Here is an 18335-nt window from a genome sequence, read left to right as displayed (position 1 = left end):
ATATTATTATAAGAGAACAATTTTGTTCAACACAAGAATATAGCATTAATTATCATTCTACTCAACTCAATATGTGACACATGTTCTATTTTAGTTAATCATAATTAATATAGGAAAGAAATTGACAGATGTACCCAATGGAAATAAAAATTAATGATGGGATTCTTGTAGATGATCGAGCACATGTACTCTGCGCGCATATATGTATTTCAGGAAATGGCAAAGATCATGGTCAAATATATTCACAACCGTTTTTTTTTTTATTAATTAAAAATTCCGATGAAATACCAAAAAAAAAAAAGCAAGAAAGCAAGAAAACAAGAAAAATCAGAAAATGAAAGCTCTGGGCCTCTCAGAGGCTCTCACACCTTGTTGTAATCATTTTTTACTTGTTGTAGGCTTGCAGCAGAGAATTTCTGGAGCACAGGCAGACTGGCCTTAGCCAGCAGCCTCTATCTAATTTCTCTCTCTTACTCATGCATATATATGGTCAAATATTCTCTTTTATGGGTGGAAAAACTCACTGGGTTTAGCATGCATTTAAGATTAATATATAATAAACTGGTAAATTAATGCATGTTTGAATGACTTATCTGCATTTATATATACTAATTTCTCTGAAATGGTTCAATTCTTTCAGCCAGAAAAAATAATCGATCATAAGAAAAAAAAAATTAAACCCATTGTCTAAAAAATGAAATATTTATACTTTTACACAAACACTCTGTTATTTATGTGTTTTGTTTTTATATTCTCTGAAAACACATGTGTTCAGAGCATATAACAGAGTTTGTTGAAACAAACAAACAAACAAAAAAGAAGAAGAAGAAAGTAGAAAAAAAAAAAAAAAAAAAGGATCAAATATGCTCTGGGCCTCTCTGGCTCTCAGACTCTCACAGCTTGGAATCATTTTCTACTCACTGCAGTCTGCAGACATTTGTGCTGGGCAGGTGGCAGCCAAATCTGCCGTACGGCCAACTCACTGGGTTTAATTATGATGGTTAATAAATAATAATAAGCTGGTAATTAAATTAATGAAACCAAGGGTTTGAATTAAACTATGCTTAATTACCACATCCAGTACGTTATATCTTAGAAAAATGTAAACAAGTATACAAATCGATCACTTATATATATACCTTGGAAATGAACACATTCAACATTGTTACATACAAATGGAACTACTGAAAATTAAATCCTAGAAAATAAAAAGAAATGATCAAAGGACAAAATACGAAAGAAATTGACAGACCCATCTCTGAGAGTAACATTGGTAATGAATTCGCTTCAAGATATGGGAATATTGAACGTACTCCTCACATTCCCCACCACGCAAGCAAAAAAGTGCAAAATGGGCCGGAAACAGGCCTCTATTGGGCTCCTAACATAAACATGCCATCTTGAGCCCAATGCGGCATGGGCCCTCAGCCTGGCCCAGAAGCTGACGATGAAGCCCTGGTTCCGGCTGCAGGCTAGAATTGCCGCCGATTGCACGTACGCCGAGGCCGCACGCTTGACCAACTGGTTCCGGATCGTAATGGTTGATGGGTCGAAGTCAATTTCTTCTGGGATTGCTGTGCTGGTCTGAGGTGAGTTCAATATGATGTCTTTCAAGCTTGTGTAGCGGTGTTCGTCGTCGATTTCCGGGTCGGGTCGGCTGCTGGTTGATGAGTTTCTGCACAGTATTAATGAAGGTAAGCTTCGTAGGATTTGAAGTTCTGTGTCCATTATAACTTAGATTAAGGGCATAGGCTTTGATTTGTGTATAAATATGGGCATTTTGGAAGCCTAGCTTTGAGGGAAGCTTTTTGGTTTAATTGCTTTGGTTCATACTTGATAACCAGCTGTATTGTGAAAGACAAAAATTAATGTGAGGGGTTTTTGTGCATCAATTTGTATTCATAACTAATGTAGGTTTTGTGTTTTTCTTTTCATTGGTTATAATTTGAGAGAGAGAGAGAGAGAGAGAGAGAGAGAGAGAGTTGTTTGGTTGGTGGGTTTAGGATCGATGAGTTTACAATAATTATATGGGTTTCCTTTGATGTAGGACAATTGACTCGGACATGCTATAATTAAGATTGGTTTTAGAACTTGCATGCAGTTTGTAATAGATGGTGCTAAATCTTCGTCATGGGAGTTTTTTTTTTTTTTTTTCGCGGCATCCACGTTTCATCATTTTTGTGAAAGAACCCTTCTCAATATGAACTGAACGGCATGCTACGTGACTTGTCTCTTCTCCTATTTATTTTGTAATGTCATTTTATGATCCAAATGATTTAATTTTTAATTATTTATTTAACTTTTATTAAATAAATATACGATAAATTTAGTTTTTCACTAAAATCACTTATTTATGTGATAATAATTATATAACAAAACAATTTTTAATTTAATTAATCTGTTGCACAGATAATTTTAAAAATAATTTAGAAAATAAATAGACTATTATATGGCGGACTGGCCTCACTTTTAATATTAGAGATGATTTTTTAATATTAGTATGATTAGAGTTAGAGCATGGTATATATATATGGTGTTTTGTGACTTTGTCACTTTTTTTAATGGTATATGGGCTGGTCGAAGTAGCTGGAACAAGTTTCTATCTTCATAGGAAATGGTTTTTGGATTACAAACTCAAGATGATTAATAAAGAATTGTAACGACATGGATGATTAGCTGTTTTTATCAGAGTTGTGAATTGTAATCATCTTTATGTTTTCGATAGATGTATTTGAGAAATAATTCCACTTTTGAGTTCATAGAGAAGTTTTACCTTACAGTCTTGTTCATTCAAGGCCCACTATATTTGGGCTAGGCTTTCAATGTTCGAGTAATCATCAAATACTCATCGCTTTGTCATCTACTCTTCTTTGTTGCTTGAGCCCATAACGCTTGGTAAACCCACTTTTAATCATCTCTTTACAAGGAGTCTTATTTAAAGGTATTCAACTCATTCATATTAAACGATACAAAGTTTAATTACTTTCTTAATTATAGGAGTTCATGCATGAAAAAGGATATCAAGAAACAAACAAGAGCTTTGCCACCACTGAAAATGCCAAATGAACAGCTTGTGAGACACCAAAGTTGTACACAATTTTCGTAGCCAGTAGATGTTTTACCTTGTTTCATTTACTTATATATAAAATGTTTGAGTTGCTTGGAGGAAAAATATATATTTTCTCGGGTCATACATATGATATTGATGACCATGCATTATAGGTAGATCCGTAGATGCCAAACTCAGAGCTTCCTTATTGGCGTATTGAACATAATTAAGCAAAAGCATACTCACCTCCATCAGGACCATCACTATGTATGCTTAATTAGTTTGAGAAGCACAAGTGACAATTTGGCCCATTTGATAGTTGAGTTCTTTTCTTCCTTTTTTTTTTTTTTTTTTTTTTGACAATATGGCCGATGATGGTGACTAAATTAAATATTATGAGTATATTTATATAAGGTAATGATATCTTGTTAGACAGTTTGATAATATAAAATGCTTATATTATAGATTGTGACCACGTATTCAGACATAAATGACATAATTGATAGACTGTTTGACAATAGAATAAACATTTCCGTATTTATCTTTGTTTTAACCCCTTAGTGTTTTCTGATACGAGTCTTATGACTCAAGTGACTTTTCAAACCGTTAAAATAGAGTAAGAAGCTCAACCTATAGCTTCCTATATATATAGTCTTTGCATTGCATTCTTAATTTTCTCTGCAAGTTACTTGTTGCAACCTTCGCGATTGAGACTGCTTTTGCAAAGTTTAATTGCTTATTCGAAATTTCGAAGGGGATCTTCCTTATCTGAAATCAAAAAGCAAGTAACTTTGAGAAAAAAGCAGAGGAAAAGTAACATATATTAAAGAAAGAAGATAATTTCCTTGATAATGACCCTTCTTGCTTAAGAATATTTTATATATCCAGAATCTCAAAAAATTTGGTAAAAGTAATAAAGTAGGGATGGTAGTTGAAGTTTAACAAAACCTAGGAATCATTGTATAAACTATAATATAGAATGATGATCATTTTTTGAGTAGTTGTGATGAGGATTATTATTACTCTTTGACTTCAAAGAAAAAAATAGAAAAACTTCTTTAATTATTATATTTTTTTTAGTATAAACAAGGAATCAACATTGAGAAAGAAGAAATGGAAGAGGACAATGTAGAAGAGAGTTTCTATTTTTAAGGTGATGCTATTAATTGGAAGAAAAGTTATAGCTTTAGTACTCTGTAAACTAGAGGTGGGGTGTGGTCCTTAATTATCTTTTCATGACAACATCATCAAAACCTACCTATAGAAAAGCTTGTCTGTTTACTTTAGCCACCTTCATGTGCTTAATTAGGACCTCACTGATCAGTCATTGTAGAAGACCCATCAATAATTATCATAGAGGCTATTCTTGCATTTGTGCACAAGTCACTGTGTGATGCTGACTTAAAAAGAGACCAACCATTAGTGTTGGTTGGAAGTCTCAATCCATGTAGTGTTGCTATTAAAGCAAGTTCCTCGAGGCTACAGATCAATTTGGTGGCAATTAATTAGTATAAGCATTAATTATGCAGAGTGTGTGGCCTATGTGGGTTTGTTTTACCCGCTCTTATTTTGATCCATGATCATGTGCTTTGACAAAGGCTCCAAAAGTACAATGTTCAGCTTCAGAATTATTACTGCAAATATGCCTAGTAAAAGGCTAAGTTTGAACCCACTCAGTAAATTGACAAAGCAGGCCGGCAAGCACAGTAAATATTGAGGCAGTACTAGATTACTAGTTGCCAACTCTGACCTGGGCAGTGGGCACAAGGCTAAGTTTTTAAAACCTCTCTTTTTCCTTTTCACTTTATAGAAAAGTTAGAAACCAACAAACTTTCTTTCTTTTCTTGAAGCAAAACCATGCATGGTGTTGTCATTGTTGAAAGGCCTTTTTTAGCTCTTTTGCCCAGACAAGATAGGCCTTATAAGAGAGACGTGTGCAAAACTGTATTAAAAGGTTTTATGGGTTGAATTAGGCTTTGATTAATTGGACTTTAGTCCATCCGTGTCACTACAAACTTTCTAACAACTTTGTTAAAAAGATAAAGAAAAAATTGGGTGCTGCTATACACAATCTGAGGTTTGTCCCAACCATTCTCTATTCTTTATTAGATTTGTGTATAGCAGTAATATTATGCCTGCATGTTTCGTAAGGACCACAAAACTAAGCTGTTTTGGTTAAGCCTTATTAGTTATTACACATTTACACACTAATTTTTTACCCATATATATTGTAGGAAATTTCCAAAATTGCAATTTCTTGATCGATATCTTATATAATAAGCTATTCTACTCTATTTTGTCAATATTAAGTTATTATATTCTATTATGAGTAAAAAGTACCCTATACATATTTTTTGATACAACTCTACCACATTTTTTATAAAGCTAGCTGAAATCCATTTAAACAAGTGTGTTTTCTCTCATTAGAGATATAATACACGTACGATATAATTCTAAAATGTGATGTAAATAATTTTATGCTTAAACAAATAGGACTATATATAGGAGTGACTTCATGAGTTGTTACTTGTTAGTCAACAACATTTGCCATAAATTAATATTGACAAGGTACTTTTGGAGTTTTGCATATCTTTTTTTAGTGCAAACGATTGGGGTGACGTATAGTTCTTCACTCATTGATCAATTTTCAATATGCGGCATAGTCAATGCTGTAGAATTTTCTGTCGAGGATGAGTAGGATTTTCAAGCCGAAACTTTAAAATACTAGTTGTATACACATCTTCTTGAGTCATGACCAAATTAATTAAATGAAATTAGAAAAATGGAAAGCTTCGAATAACATACACTCTTCAGTTGATAGTATGTTGAATTTTATTAGTATTTGAAGTCGATCTGTATTTAGTGGTATACGTTTTCCAGATATATATCCTTGGAATATTGAGTGTAAATGTGGGTATCACCGATGACCTATCTAAATCGGCAAACTGGCAATTTATAGTTTGGTGCATGCAAATGGGACACCAACTCAGCGCGCGCAGTTATACATTTCATTCATGTTGCACGTACTTTGATAATCTGGCATTCTTATGTACAAGGCTGAAGGCTTGAGACAATATCTTCTATTAATATATAGACCTTATTATTCCTTTTCAATATTTGATGTGAGGTAAGAGATGAGTTTGATTCATAATAAAAAATTTATTCTAAAAAGATCCCATATTAGAAAAAATATAATTTACTTAATATTTATAAGGTGTTGGTTTTGTCATTTTTTGTCAAATAATTTAATTTGGGTTAAATGATCCAATTCTCACATGTAATTACAAATTAAAATAAAAAAATTAATTAATGTTGAGTCATCTTACACGATTAAGTAATTAATATAAATATTAATTGTTTATTTTTTTGTTTTGTTTTCATATTAATAAAAATCCAATCCTTAAGTTATTCTAATTATGTTTCATTTCTTTGCCTTTTATTTTTTTGAAAATTAAAGTTTTGTTGATTTATAAGGGAGTAGCACCATCAGCTAGAAGAAGAGGCTCCAGGCAAGAGGGAGCCTCCCCAGTCACCATTACAGAACCACAGGTCCACAACTCAAGGCAAAATAAGCCAAAGCATTTGCATCATTTGGACTACTCTAAAAGAATTACCATGAAAATGTCATATAAGTTGGAAATGGCATTTCCTATTTATGAATTTATTTATAACAAAAAAAAAAAAGGAGAAAAAGAGGGAGGGGGGGAAAGGAGATCGAGTATCCACTCCTTTAAAAATCCTCTAGATTCGATTTTTCTTTCTCATAAATTTAAAATTAATTGTATAATTTTATTTTTATGATTTATCCATCAATCTGATTCTCTCTCTCCAACAGAAACACAAACATAAATTGTCACTGCCTCACTCACACTTTCTCTGGTCTAGCTTCCTCCATCTCCTTGGAAAATAACTCAGTTTTCTCTTCCTCATCTTTCTCTCAAATCAATCAACTAGAGCTAGCTAGCTAGCCCTTTTATGGGTACTTAATTACTTACTACACCTCCCTCTCAATTCTCCTAGAAATTAATTTGGTTGTGTCTTTTGTTTTGTTCTTGTAATTAAAGCCAGGTAGGTAGGTAGAAATGGAGGGAGGAATACATGTAGAAGCTGATGCCTCAGCTTTCAAAGACTGCTTCTCTTTGGCATGGAAAAACCCATATGTTCTTCGTCTTGCTTTCTCTGCTGGAATTGGTGGCCTTCTCTTTGGCTATGACACAGGTGACTACTCATTCACTCAATGCTCTGCTCTGCTCTGCCCTCTCCCTCTCTCTCTCTCTCTAATTAATTATATGTCATTATGTGTGTTTGACTGAGTTGGTGTTGGTGATATGTATGCAGGAGTTATATCCGGAGCTCTTCTTTACATCAGGGATGACTTCAAGTCTGTGGATAGAGAGACTGTCTTACAGGTACTACTCATGCATACTCTGTATATATGTTTATATGAGAAAGAATTAAACACACACTTCAACCCACTTCTTCAATTCATTCATTCTTCTTCTTGTGTTCCTTATCTTCTACCCACTTTAATACATTCATCTTCCAGTCCTCCTGTAGTGTTCCTTCATCTTTGTTTTGTTCAATTTACTATATCACACCATTATTAATTATGTTCCACGTGTTGCATTATGGCCAAACATAATTCACATTTACTTAATACGTGTAACACATGGATGGGGGTGATATCTAAAGCTGACCTCATAAGTCATAACATGGGAGTAGAGTAGTAATCAACCTGCTTCTTTTATATGTTCTCCAATATACAATTGAATAATATCTTCAACAACCTAATCAATCATTCAACTATGTTTTATTAATTAAGCAAAATTAAGAGATGGGTTGTCTACTTGTCTATGATCTGTGTTAAATATAGTTATTCTAAGCAATTTTACCAATAAAGCTAGATCATCAGACACATATTTTTCGCTTACTTGCGTCCTACTTAATATCCAGACAAACAAGTAAAATTCTTCTTATTATGATCCATTAAATTGTGTAACAGTCCAAAAGATGCCTCAGCCTGACACATGTGGGCTTATTGGTTCAATCTGCCCAACAACCTTATTGGTTTCACCGCTACAATTAGGTACAAGAAGACAAAGATGGGCCGAACAAACCTTGGGTCAATCCAAAAATAATTCTAATAAATAAGTAAATAAACAAAATCCATAAACCTTAGATACCTTCTGAGTCTTCTTAAAGATTTTCAGTTAAAAAGTTTGTAAAGGTTCCTTATTCCTCAATTACCTGAGTAAAGTTAACTAGTTTGTAAAGATTCTTAATCACCTTTTCTTCACTCAGATTTTGACCTCACTGAAAATTGCCAAACATGATGGACTGTTCTGCCACCAATTGATTTTATGTTACTATAGAACCATGTCACATATATAGTCACTAAGTTGCAAAAACCAATTTTCAAATTAAGCTAGCTAGCAAAGAATATTATTGAATGTGCATGGTATGGTGTTGTGAAATAAATAGGAGAGCATAGTGAGCATGGCAGTGGCTGGAGCCATCATTGGAGCTGCAATAGGGGGATGGTTGAACGACCGGTATGGAAGAAGAAGTGCAATTCTTATAGCAGACTTCCTATTCTTCATTGGTGCTGTGGTCATGGCCTCTGCTCCTAACCCGGCTCTTCTCATTGTTGGCCGGGTTTTTGTTGGGCTCGGCGTTGGAATGGCATCAATGACAGCTCCTTTGTACATCTCAGAGGCCTCTCCGGCAAAAATCCGAGGTGCCCTTGTCAGTACCAATGGCTTTCTCATTACTGGTGGTCAATTCCTGTCTTACCTCATCAACTTGGGCTTCACCAAGGTAAGCAAGGGTGCTATGATTCATGCTTATTGGAGTGAGTCTATGCAATTCCCTTAGTTAATAGTTTATTGAGTGGCTTTTTAGGACTTAAAGTTTTTTAAGTTTTGGGTATTGTTGTTTAGGCCCCAGGGACATGGAGGTGGATGCTTGGTGTTGCAGGAATTCCAGCTCTGCTGCAGTTCATCCTAATGCTGCTTCTTCCCGAGTCTCCACGTTGGCTATTCCGCAATGTTAATTCCTCTATCATTGCATTTTATGCCTAGTGATTTTAGTCTTCTGCAGTCCCATAAAATAGTTACTTAGGATCATGCATAATATAGTAATGTTCCTAGTGATTTTGATCTTTAAGTTTTAAGATTATGTGTATATAGCATTGTTGAAGCAGTTGATATCAAGCATTTTAACAGAAAACATGCATGTCCTAAATGAGTATGCAAGTAAATGACATATTTTATATTGAAGTACTTGATGTCAAGTGCTTTAACTTGAACACTCTTATATTTGGGTGAGGTTTGTGATATTGAACACTTAGTCTTTCTTACTAACAGGGGAGGGAAGAAGAAGCCAAAACCATATTGAGGAAAATATACTCGGCTGATGAGGTTGAGACAGAGATCCAAGCTTTAAAGGAGTCAGTTGAAACTGAGATCCAACAAATAGGGTCTTCCAATAAAATTAGCATAATTGAACTTTTCAAAACTAAAACGGTGAGAAGAGGACTAACTGCTGGTGTTGGACTTCAGGTGTTCCAGCAGTTTGTGGGCATAAATACAGTGATGTATTACAGCCCCACCATAGTTCAGTTGGCTGGTTTTGCTTCAAATCAAACTGCACTGCTTCTCTCACTTGTAATTGCTGGTCTCAATGCCTTTGGCTCCATTGTGAGCATATACTTCATTGACAGGACTGGGAGAAAGAAGCTGCTAATCATTAGTTTGATTGGAGTTATCATTTCACTTGGCCTTTTATCAGCAGTTTTCCATGAGACTACTTCTCATTCGCCTCTTGTCAGCCCGATTGAAACATCTCATTTTGCAAATTACACCTGCCCGGATTACAATTCAGCCAGAAATTCTGCAGCTTGGGACTGCATGAAGTGTTTGAAGTCTTCATCCCCGGATTGCGGATTCTGTGCTTCGAAAGCAAACAAGGTACAACACAATTTCTCAAACCAAGCTTATTGGGCAAACATTTTTGTTGTTGTTTTGTATCATCATGATAACTATGATCGCTATCATTGCAGCTACTTCCTGGAGCATGTTTGGTCTCAAATGATACAACAAAGGATATGTGTGATGGAGAAGACAGGTTGTGGTACACAAGGGGATGTCCAAGCAAATATGGTTGGCTTGCACTAATTAGCCTGGCACTCTACATCATATTCTTTTCTCCTGGGATGGGTACTGTCCCATGGATTGTCAATTCTGAGATATATCCACTAAGGTACCGTGGCGTCTGTGGAGGGATAGCAGCTACAGCTAACTGGATCTCTAATCTTATTGTTGCTCAGTCCTTCCTGTCTCTAACCCAGGCAATTGGAACTTCATGGACATTCCTCATATTCGGTCTCATTTCCGTTGTGGCCCTCATCTTTGTCCTCATTTACGTGCCAGAAACGAAGGGGCTTCCGATTGAAGAGGTTGAGAAGATGCTGGAGCTGAGGGCTTTGCACTTCAAGTTCTGGGAGAGAAGGCCTAAGACATCAGAAAAGAACCAAGCTGTGTGAAAAATGATTACGAAATTTATGTGTACTATAATTTAAATAGGGAATCATGAAAATTGGGCAATGCAATCTCCAAGAGAACAATCTAATTATAACCTGTATTCAGTTAATACCAGCAAAACAACTCCTGTTTTAGTGGAACTTTTCAGCTTGACCTGAACCTAATTCAAAACTTGGTGTTATTTTGCATGAAAACCAAACAAGGTGTCATTTTTAAGATTGGAACCTAAGCTTGAATCAAATCCAACCTCAACCCATCCAGCCTAAAAATTACCAATCCATTTCGTCTGATTCCCAGCTATTCATTTCCATTGAAATAAGCAATAGATTCTTGATCCTTGTAAATCAAAATCCTTACACCAAATGCAATTTCATGAAAAGAAAAGAAGTATTGGGCCCAATTTGGATTCAGTTTGGGCTAAAATTGCTAGACCCGTCCATGATAAAGATGGTTCAATCATGATTCTTGTTGATTGATATTCGTCCAACATTATGTGTAATCATGAGGTTGGTGAATTTGTTGATAACTAGTGGGATTTTAGTTGCTATTATTGAATAATAAGAAATTAAATTAAGTTTTGTAGTAGCACTTAATTGATAGTTAAGTTTTATCTCATATTGATTATTCATCGGTATGATGGAAATTATCGGCTAATTAAGCTAAGATTATAAATGTGGAAAGAACATGATGGACATATAGATATATATAGAAGGGGTCAAAAGATGTAGGAGGAGAAGATGTTAACGAATTGTGGAATCTAAATCTAACCCACAGAATTTCCACAGAATTTACACTGCTATACGCTATCCAAAATATCTACTCTATGCCATTTCATAATAACCATGATTTATGCATCTGAGTCATTTCACTTGACCTCATCTCTCTCGGTCCGACTCATGATTTTGAAAGCCTATATATTTATATATGTATATAACCACGCAAATGCATGGTCCATTTTTTTTTACTACATACAAAAGCAGAAAACCCCTGAGTGAGCCTCAGGAAATAGTCAACTTTGTAGGCTTATCCGAGAGTTGAACTTGATGTTCAACCCACTTGGTGTAAATAATTGTAAACCATTTCATTTCATATCATTTTGCTCTCTCTCTCTCTCTCTACCAAACCAGAAAAATATCTGGGTGGGACTTGGGAGGTATTATTTTATTTATTTATTTCTAGCCTTTCTAGGAGTGAACCGACCACTAGTTTTGTAGCCTTCACGTACTCATCCCATTTTTCTCAAATTGGCAACCTACATTTTTTTTTTTTAATTCAATTGTATTGTATCTTTAAGAAAAGATTTTTCTATTTTATTTCTCGTCATATAATGTGAGAGATGAATGTTTACGCTCGTTATAAAAAAAAAGATAGTCCTAAATTTAGATTTTTTCTTTTAGAAAATGACATAGGATATTAATCATGTTGTCAAAGAACCTGGCCTTTTCTTCTATACGGATTTGCAAGGGCGACACAATTACCATTTTGGGGTTTTTAATTATTGGTAAACAATTGGTTTTGAATCGAAGGTTCAAACTTGTGTGTCGGTCATTAACCCGTATGAAAAGTACTATTAATGCATCTTAATTAATGGTGTTAATGCATCTTTCCATCTCCTAAAAAAGGGTAAACCCAACTTTAGATATGAGCTGTAATCTCCCATAAAAAGAAGTATCACTGTGCCGCAGACCATTATTAGGATTAAAAAAGAATATAATCATATAATAAAATTAATTATTAGGTTGTTCTGTACTGTGTACATCATTGAGCATGTTTGAATTGTTTGGCTGTGGTAAAATTTAGATCCATCCAAAGCATATATGGCGCATGCCCCATCAACCTAAATTAAAGAAGCTTTTTGTTGGGGCTTTGGATTGGCCGATGAGCCCCTGGTTCAGCACAAGACATGGCTTTTTAGTTTTTACCCACTCAAATTTTAGTTACACAGAATTACTAATTCCATCGACAATTCTACTTTCCCTATTTGAAAATGCATATAATATGATCGATGTGATATATATTCAATGATATGATATATACATGCAGCTGCATCATGCGTGTTTGACCAAATTGATTTTTAACTCTTAAATGTTATCGGATTTACCTTTTCACACTGTAAATATTGCGTTGATTTGAATGATATATCCACAAGAAAATTAATGGATCTATATATTCAGACAAGACATGATGTTGTCTTTGACCTACTAAACTATTTTAGTATGCTGTGTACGTATGACCTAAATAATTGATTTTGCAATTTGCAGAGTGGAAAAGTAAAAGAGCCAAAGGGGTAGGAATGAAGCAAAGGCAAAGAAAGTACAAAGATGATGGGGAAAGGAAAGATAGAATTATAGAAAGCAAGAAAGAGAGAGCAGAATAAGTAAGAAAGAAAGCAAATTAAGGCAAAGCAGCATAGTGGAGGAGTACTGGTTCACAGTGGATCACGAAGACCGTGACACGTGCTCTGGTCTCTGAAGCTCATCCACTCATCGAAAACTCAGCCAACCCAATATTGATGCTTAGACCACGACACGTGCCCCTGCCTCCCCTGTACCCACCCACCTGCCCTTTCTCTCTCTCTCTCGAGCGTGTCACAAACTCTGTCACCCACAATATTCAACTTGGACCATAAGATTAACTCGAACCAACCACCACAATGGCACATTGGCACAAACCCACTTCCTACTTAGCTTTACTTCTCAATTGCTTGCTTAATTTATCATAATCAGTACATCTAAATTTGTATTTGCTTTTTGTTTAGTACTAAATTTAATGTCTTTCTTTGTCCATCTCTATATTATATTATATCAGATGTATCATAAAGGAACGAGTGCAGGAAAGTGGGTTTTTAGGGCGATTAATTTAATCTTGGCTTCTTTTTACCCGGCAAGTGATTGAGCATGGAGCTACGAGAATCAAGTTTTTGCACTAAATTAATGCAACATGTTCATTTCGTTTTTGCTAATTACTGTCGGATTAATTTCGATAAGCTATCTTAGCTACCTAGTGTCAGTCATTAGTCATGGTATATATATATCTGTACCAACTCTAGCTGCCATTTTCCTTATTTTCACAATTTCTATGTGTAATTTTGTAACAATATATTGGACCAAGTATGTACTATGAACCCATTTTCATGATGCTTTTATTTTTTTTGTTTATATTGGATAGGGAATGGGGAGGATATTAGTCTATTTATATTAATTGAATCCAAAGTTGGATTAACCACTGAGCTGTCTCACATTAACCAAATTAAAGCATATAACCCTCTATGTGATTCAGTTTTAATCAAATAAAATTAAAGAATTAATAATTATTTCATTAATATTCTCTACAGCTAGTACTACTGCCACAAGGATGGCAATGGCATGAATTATGATTTTCATGCCTTCTACTGTTTTATATGGTGTCAATTTTTATACACTTTACCAATAATTTTAGAAGCATCAACTGGTTTCCTAAATTTGGGTTTACTAAATTATCAAATTATTTGTTAAATAAACTATAGTTTCGTATTTATGTTAAATATTCACATGTGAACAAGTGTAGTATTACAATTGGTCAAAAAAAAAAGAACTAGTGTAGTATTACCACATTCATTAAAATCGAAAAGATAAAATAATAGTTGCGGGATCTCGTTGCTAAGCGACCAATTCATTGTGGTATCCTTCCATGTTCCTTTGCCACCATTTAAAATTTAAATGGTCAAATATTGATTGCATTGACACTAGAAGTTAGGAGGAAGTGACACTTTTGACTTTAACTATCAAGATATATCCATTGGTCAAAGTCAAGAATGTGGTTTTCTTATGCTTATATAATTTATATTAATGGATTTTGCATATACTAATTATACAATTCAAGCTTGTTATGGTTTTCAAATTTCAATATAATTTATTCATAAGGTCAAGACGATACAAGGTAACAGGACAGTATGTGATACAAAGTTCTGAAATTTTCTAAATCTACAACTTTGGCTTGTTGTCAGAATATTGTTCACTCTGAATGAAACATTAATCAACACCTGCATTTTAAATGCTAATTTCACTCTATTCAACATCACGGTCTTCTTTTAAAAATAGTGTTAAGAGTCATTAAATTTATTTATGAAATTAATTCACTAAATGACATAGCAATACACATATTAATATTTGAACAGTGTTATAAATCTCAAATTTAAATATTAAATGATGTGTTAATATTTCAATGATTCATACATAATCCACCCTAAGAATTATTTATTTCACAATAATTAAAATAATAACATGTGTAATAATATATTATTTGGGATCCAAAGCATATTTTATTGTTTGTAAATCATACAATTTTTTTTTGGTCTGACAAATCATACAATTGTTTTTATCATATTCTACTATAAGATCTCAATTACATTGATTTACACAAACCAATGGCCTGCATGTAGGATCTTTGTAGGATTTTGCATCATCAAACACATACGTTTTCAAATAAACATTGTTCCTGCCATAGTGCCATATAAGAATACTACAATTAAATTTTTTTTTTTTAGATTCAATACTACAAGAACTTATGTCATCAATTCCATGGCTAGAAAAAAAAAAATATTTAACCAAATCAAGACAATTAACTGTGGTAAATGATATAATAACATATATATTTTTCTTTTCTGTAATGTAGATTTTTTATTCCTTAAGGGGAGTGATCAAATAATTGGTCTCTCCTATTGCTACTTTGTTTTCCAGCAAAGAGATTTATATAAGTATAAATGATATATATATAGTGGGTTTCTGCTGCTGCTTCCATATATGTCCCATCGAATGCTGATACCTTCCATATGATCTAAATACATTATTATATTATATATTAAGGATGGGTAGGAAAGAGACACATCATTACTCGTACGGACCATTAAGTCTTATCACATTAATTAAATCTTAAATGCCCTCAAATCCTTGCTTCAATATACTATTAATTGAATTAAATACCAATTAAACCCACCCCAAAAAGACTCTTTCTTTAAAGGCTGATTAATTAGTTGGGAGAGTGAGTAAGTGAGTTCTCAACTCGACATTTGGGTGGTGGGAAAGGCCTTTATTTCTTCCACAACATCATTTTTGGGGAGCTTGTTGGTGCTGTATCCTTGTTGTCATCCTCAGCACTAATAACCCTCCTAATTAACTTACAATTACAATCCTACCATTTCATACACTAATTAATTAGGTTCAGATACTAACTAATTGGGTACTGTTAGAGATCCTCAATTGGTTATTGTAATTGGGTTCTACATTTTGGCCAAGATGTAGCTGTAGCTTTAGTAGTGCAGAAAAGGAGAGAGCTAGCTAGCTAAGCCAGGTTCAATGCTGAAAAGTTTGAAACTTCACAATTAAAAGTCCTCTATTCAACCCAAAATTAAGAACTTTACAACCAATTAAGATCAGCTGAGACTGAGAGGACTAATCTTTGTAATTGGTCTACATGTCTACATATAGAGTAGTAAGTAGGAGTACTGCTATGTACCCCCTCTGCTTTTCACTAGACGTATGAATGACAATGAAATAACTCCAGAGTACCACCTACAAATCAATTAATCCACATGAAAATAATTGAGGCAGCAGACCCCTCACACAAATATTGATTTTGGTCAATGCCTTTACTGCAGTATTAGAAATAATGAAATATAGCTAAACAGCTTCAAATTTATAACTCTGCGTAATTTCAAAGTCAGATTTTTTTGAGTGGATCATTATTTGGTTTAATTAGCATATGCAGGCAAACTTGTTTCTGGTTAAGATGACAGCTAATGTATATATATATTTGTAATAATTAAAGTTTGTAAACTTTGTATCTGATTTTGGAGTCAGAGAAACCCTATGGATTTTCTTGCTTATTTAATTAGGGGACCTAAAGTGTTCTCATTACGTGCACTCAATGAGGTTCAACTTTTTGGTACAATATTCAGATATTTTAACAGAGAGAATGGATATATATCATATATTGCAACCTAAATTTCCAGAGGTAACCCATATATAACATGGGTTGCACTTCAATAGTGGGAAGCCATGACTACCTACTTTCTCTTCAGACATATATATGAGATAGAGATCACTAATAATACTGAAAATAAATGGTACAATTGTGACTTTTGATATTCTTTTTGGGTTTAAGAGACTAAATCTAGTTTTTGTTTCTAGTTCAAAATCTGTATTAATAGAATTTATTCTTCACCATTAAAAAAGTTTGCATTTTCAAAATGAAGAAAATGCAATTGTTCACCAAACTGAATATTTTGTAATTTTTATACACGCAATTGTCAGAGGCTAAATAAAAATGCCCATAACACAATCTAAAAGCAAATAAGATCGAACTTTTCTCATATTGAAACATACCCAATGTAAATAGATGTGAATTTGGTAATCTTTACTTAAGAAATTAGGGTAACTATCTGTAGGTGTTCCCAGTTGTGATGATAGAGCACTTTATCTCCGCACACATTACAAAATTCCAGTCTTGTCCTTCCCCTTTCCCTAAAGAAAAAAGAAAAAAGAAAAAAGAAAAAAGAAAAAAGAAGGATATATAGGTTTGGAAACCCTGTGCCTCTGTCCAAATAACAAGAGGCAGTAGTGGAATTATGGTAGGTCTGGAAGCAACACATATTAATGTGTATAAATATAAAAACTAAGTACACATTTTATTGATCACTGACCCCTATGATCATAAATGAAACTGTACGTAATTGTGCCAGTGTAATGCTAGATAGGAGGAAAAAGATAAAGCTAAACAATGCAAGGCTAGCTAGATCTAATTATAGATGATATATATGTGATCAAATCAAAGCGAAATAAGATGAGCCATATGATGCACTGCATGCATGGAAGAGTTATAAGAAATTGACTGAGAATTAAGTATTTACAAACCTTGTTTAATTAGTAGATCAAACACATATGTTTTAGGTTTAATTAATATCTTTTATCGACTTTATTAGTAGTTAAGTACAACGAAAAATGTTATGGTGCATGGAAGAGTTAAATTTAAGTAGGAAAATGATGGTACTTGCACAAAGCACAGTTGGTTTGTGCATGACTTGTGCTCAACTGGCTATGTTCACTCCCAATATTTGAAATTAATTATGGTTTCAACCACTTAGTATGTAGGTAGCAGATTTGAGATCATAACTTTAAATTGAATTAAAATATAATGAGTTAGATGCTCTATCTATCATTTATTTATTTTTAGTTTACTCTCGCATTCTTATGTTATAAGTAGATATATGGTCCAAAGATTGCATATTATTTTGTTGCTCATTACTAAATTGAAATGGCCTTGTAGGGAGAAAGTGAGCATTTGACCTTAATTAGTTGAAATCAAAGCTACTCATTCCTTCAAATGAAAGAAATGACAAAATATCATTTTTAATTGAACAATGCTATAGTCATCAAATTTTCACATTCTATAATTAATGTTTCTCACATGGTAGTATCTTATGATTCTTATCCAAAACTAAAAATAAATTAATTTCAGAATAAACAAATAATTAAATAAATAAGAGACTCTTGTAGTATATGGTGAGCAAAATTTAACAAACAAATTTGGTGAGGTTATCCATTCTCTTTTTTATTTGTTCATTTCTTGTTGGAATTTATAATTAGTCCAAAAAAAAAAATTGCATGTAATAATTAAAAGAGAAGGGCAATTAGAGTAAAAAGGGAGAGAAGGAGGGGCAAAAAGGAGAGACGAGAGTGTGTATCTATAAAGTGGAGAGAACGGCGCTG

The 18335-nt window shown here is 33.7% G+C and overlaps 1 protein-coding gene across 2 annotated transcripts; it reads left to right on the top strand.

Moving 5' to 3' along the window:
* The first annotated feature begins 6830 nt into the window (after window positions 1-6830).
* INT2 (inositol transporter 2) lies at window positions 6831-10741 on the top strand. Of its 2 annotated transcripts, XM_086228797.1 has the most exons (6): window positions 6833-7267; window positions 7388-7458; window positions 8531-8866; window positions 8989-9096; window positions 9415-10017; window positions 10110-10741. In XM_086228797.1, the coding sequence occupies exons 1-6, from the start codon at window positions 7132-7134 to the stop codon at window positions 10590-10592; spliced, it is 1737 nt and encodes a 578-aa protein (XP_086084923.1). In that variant the 5' UTR covers window positions 6833-7131; the 3' UTR covers window positions 10593-10741. The 2 variants fall into 2 exon arrangements, with proteins under 2 accessions (XP_086084926.1, XP_086084923.1); XM_086228800.1 differs by lacking the exon at window positions 8989-9096 and having other exon boundaries at window positions 6831-7267.
* Window positions 10742-18335: the final 7594 nt, after the last annotated feature.

Source organism: Dryas octopetala, chromosome 1 (assembly GCF_963921425.1).
Source record: "Dryas octopetala chromosome 1, drDryOcto1.1, whole genome shotgun sequence".
NCBI classification, from domain to species: Eukaryota; Viridiplantae; Streptophyta; class Magnoliopsida; order Rosales; family Rosaceae; genus Dryas; species Dryas octopetala.
Note: the sequence above shows the minus strand (reverse complement) of the source record. Positions and strands in the feature narration are given on the sequence as shown.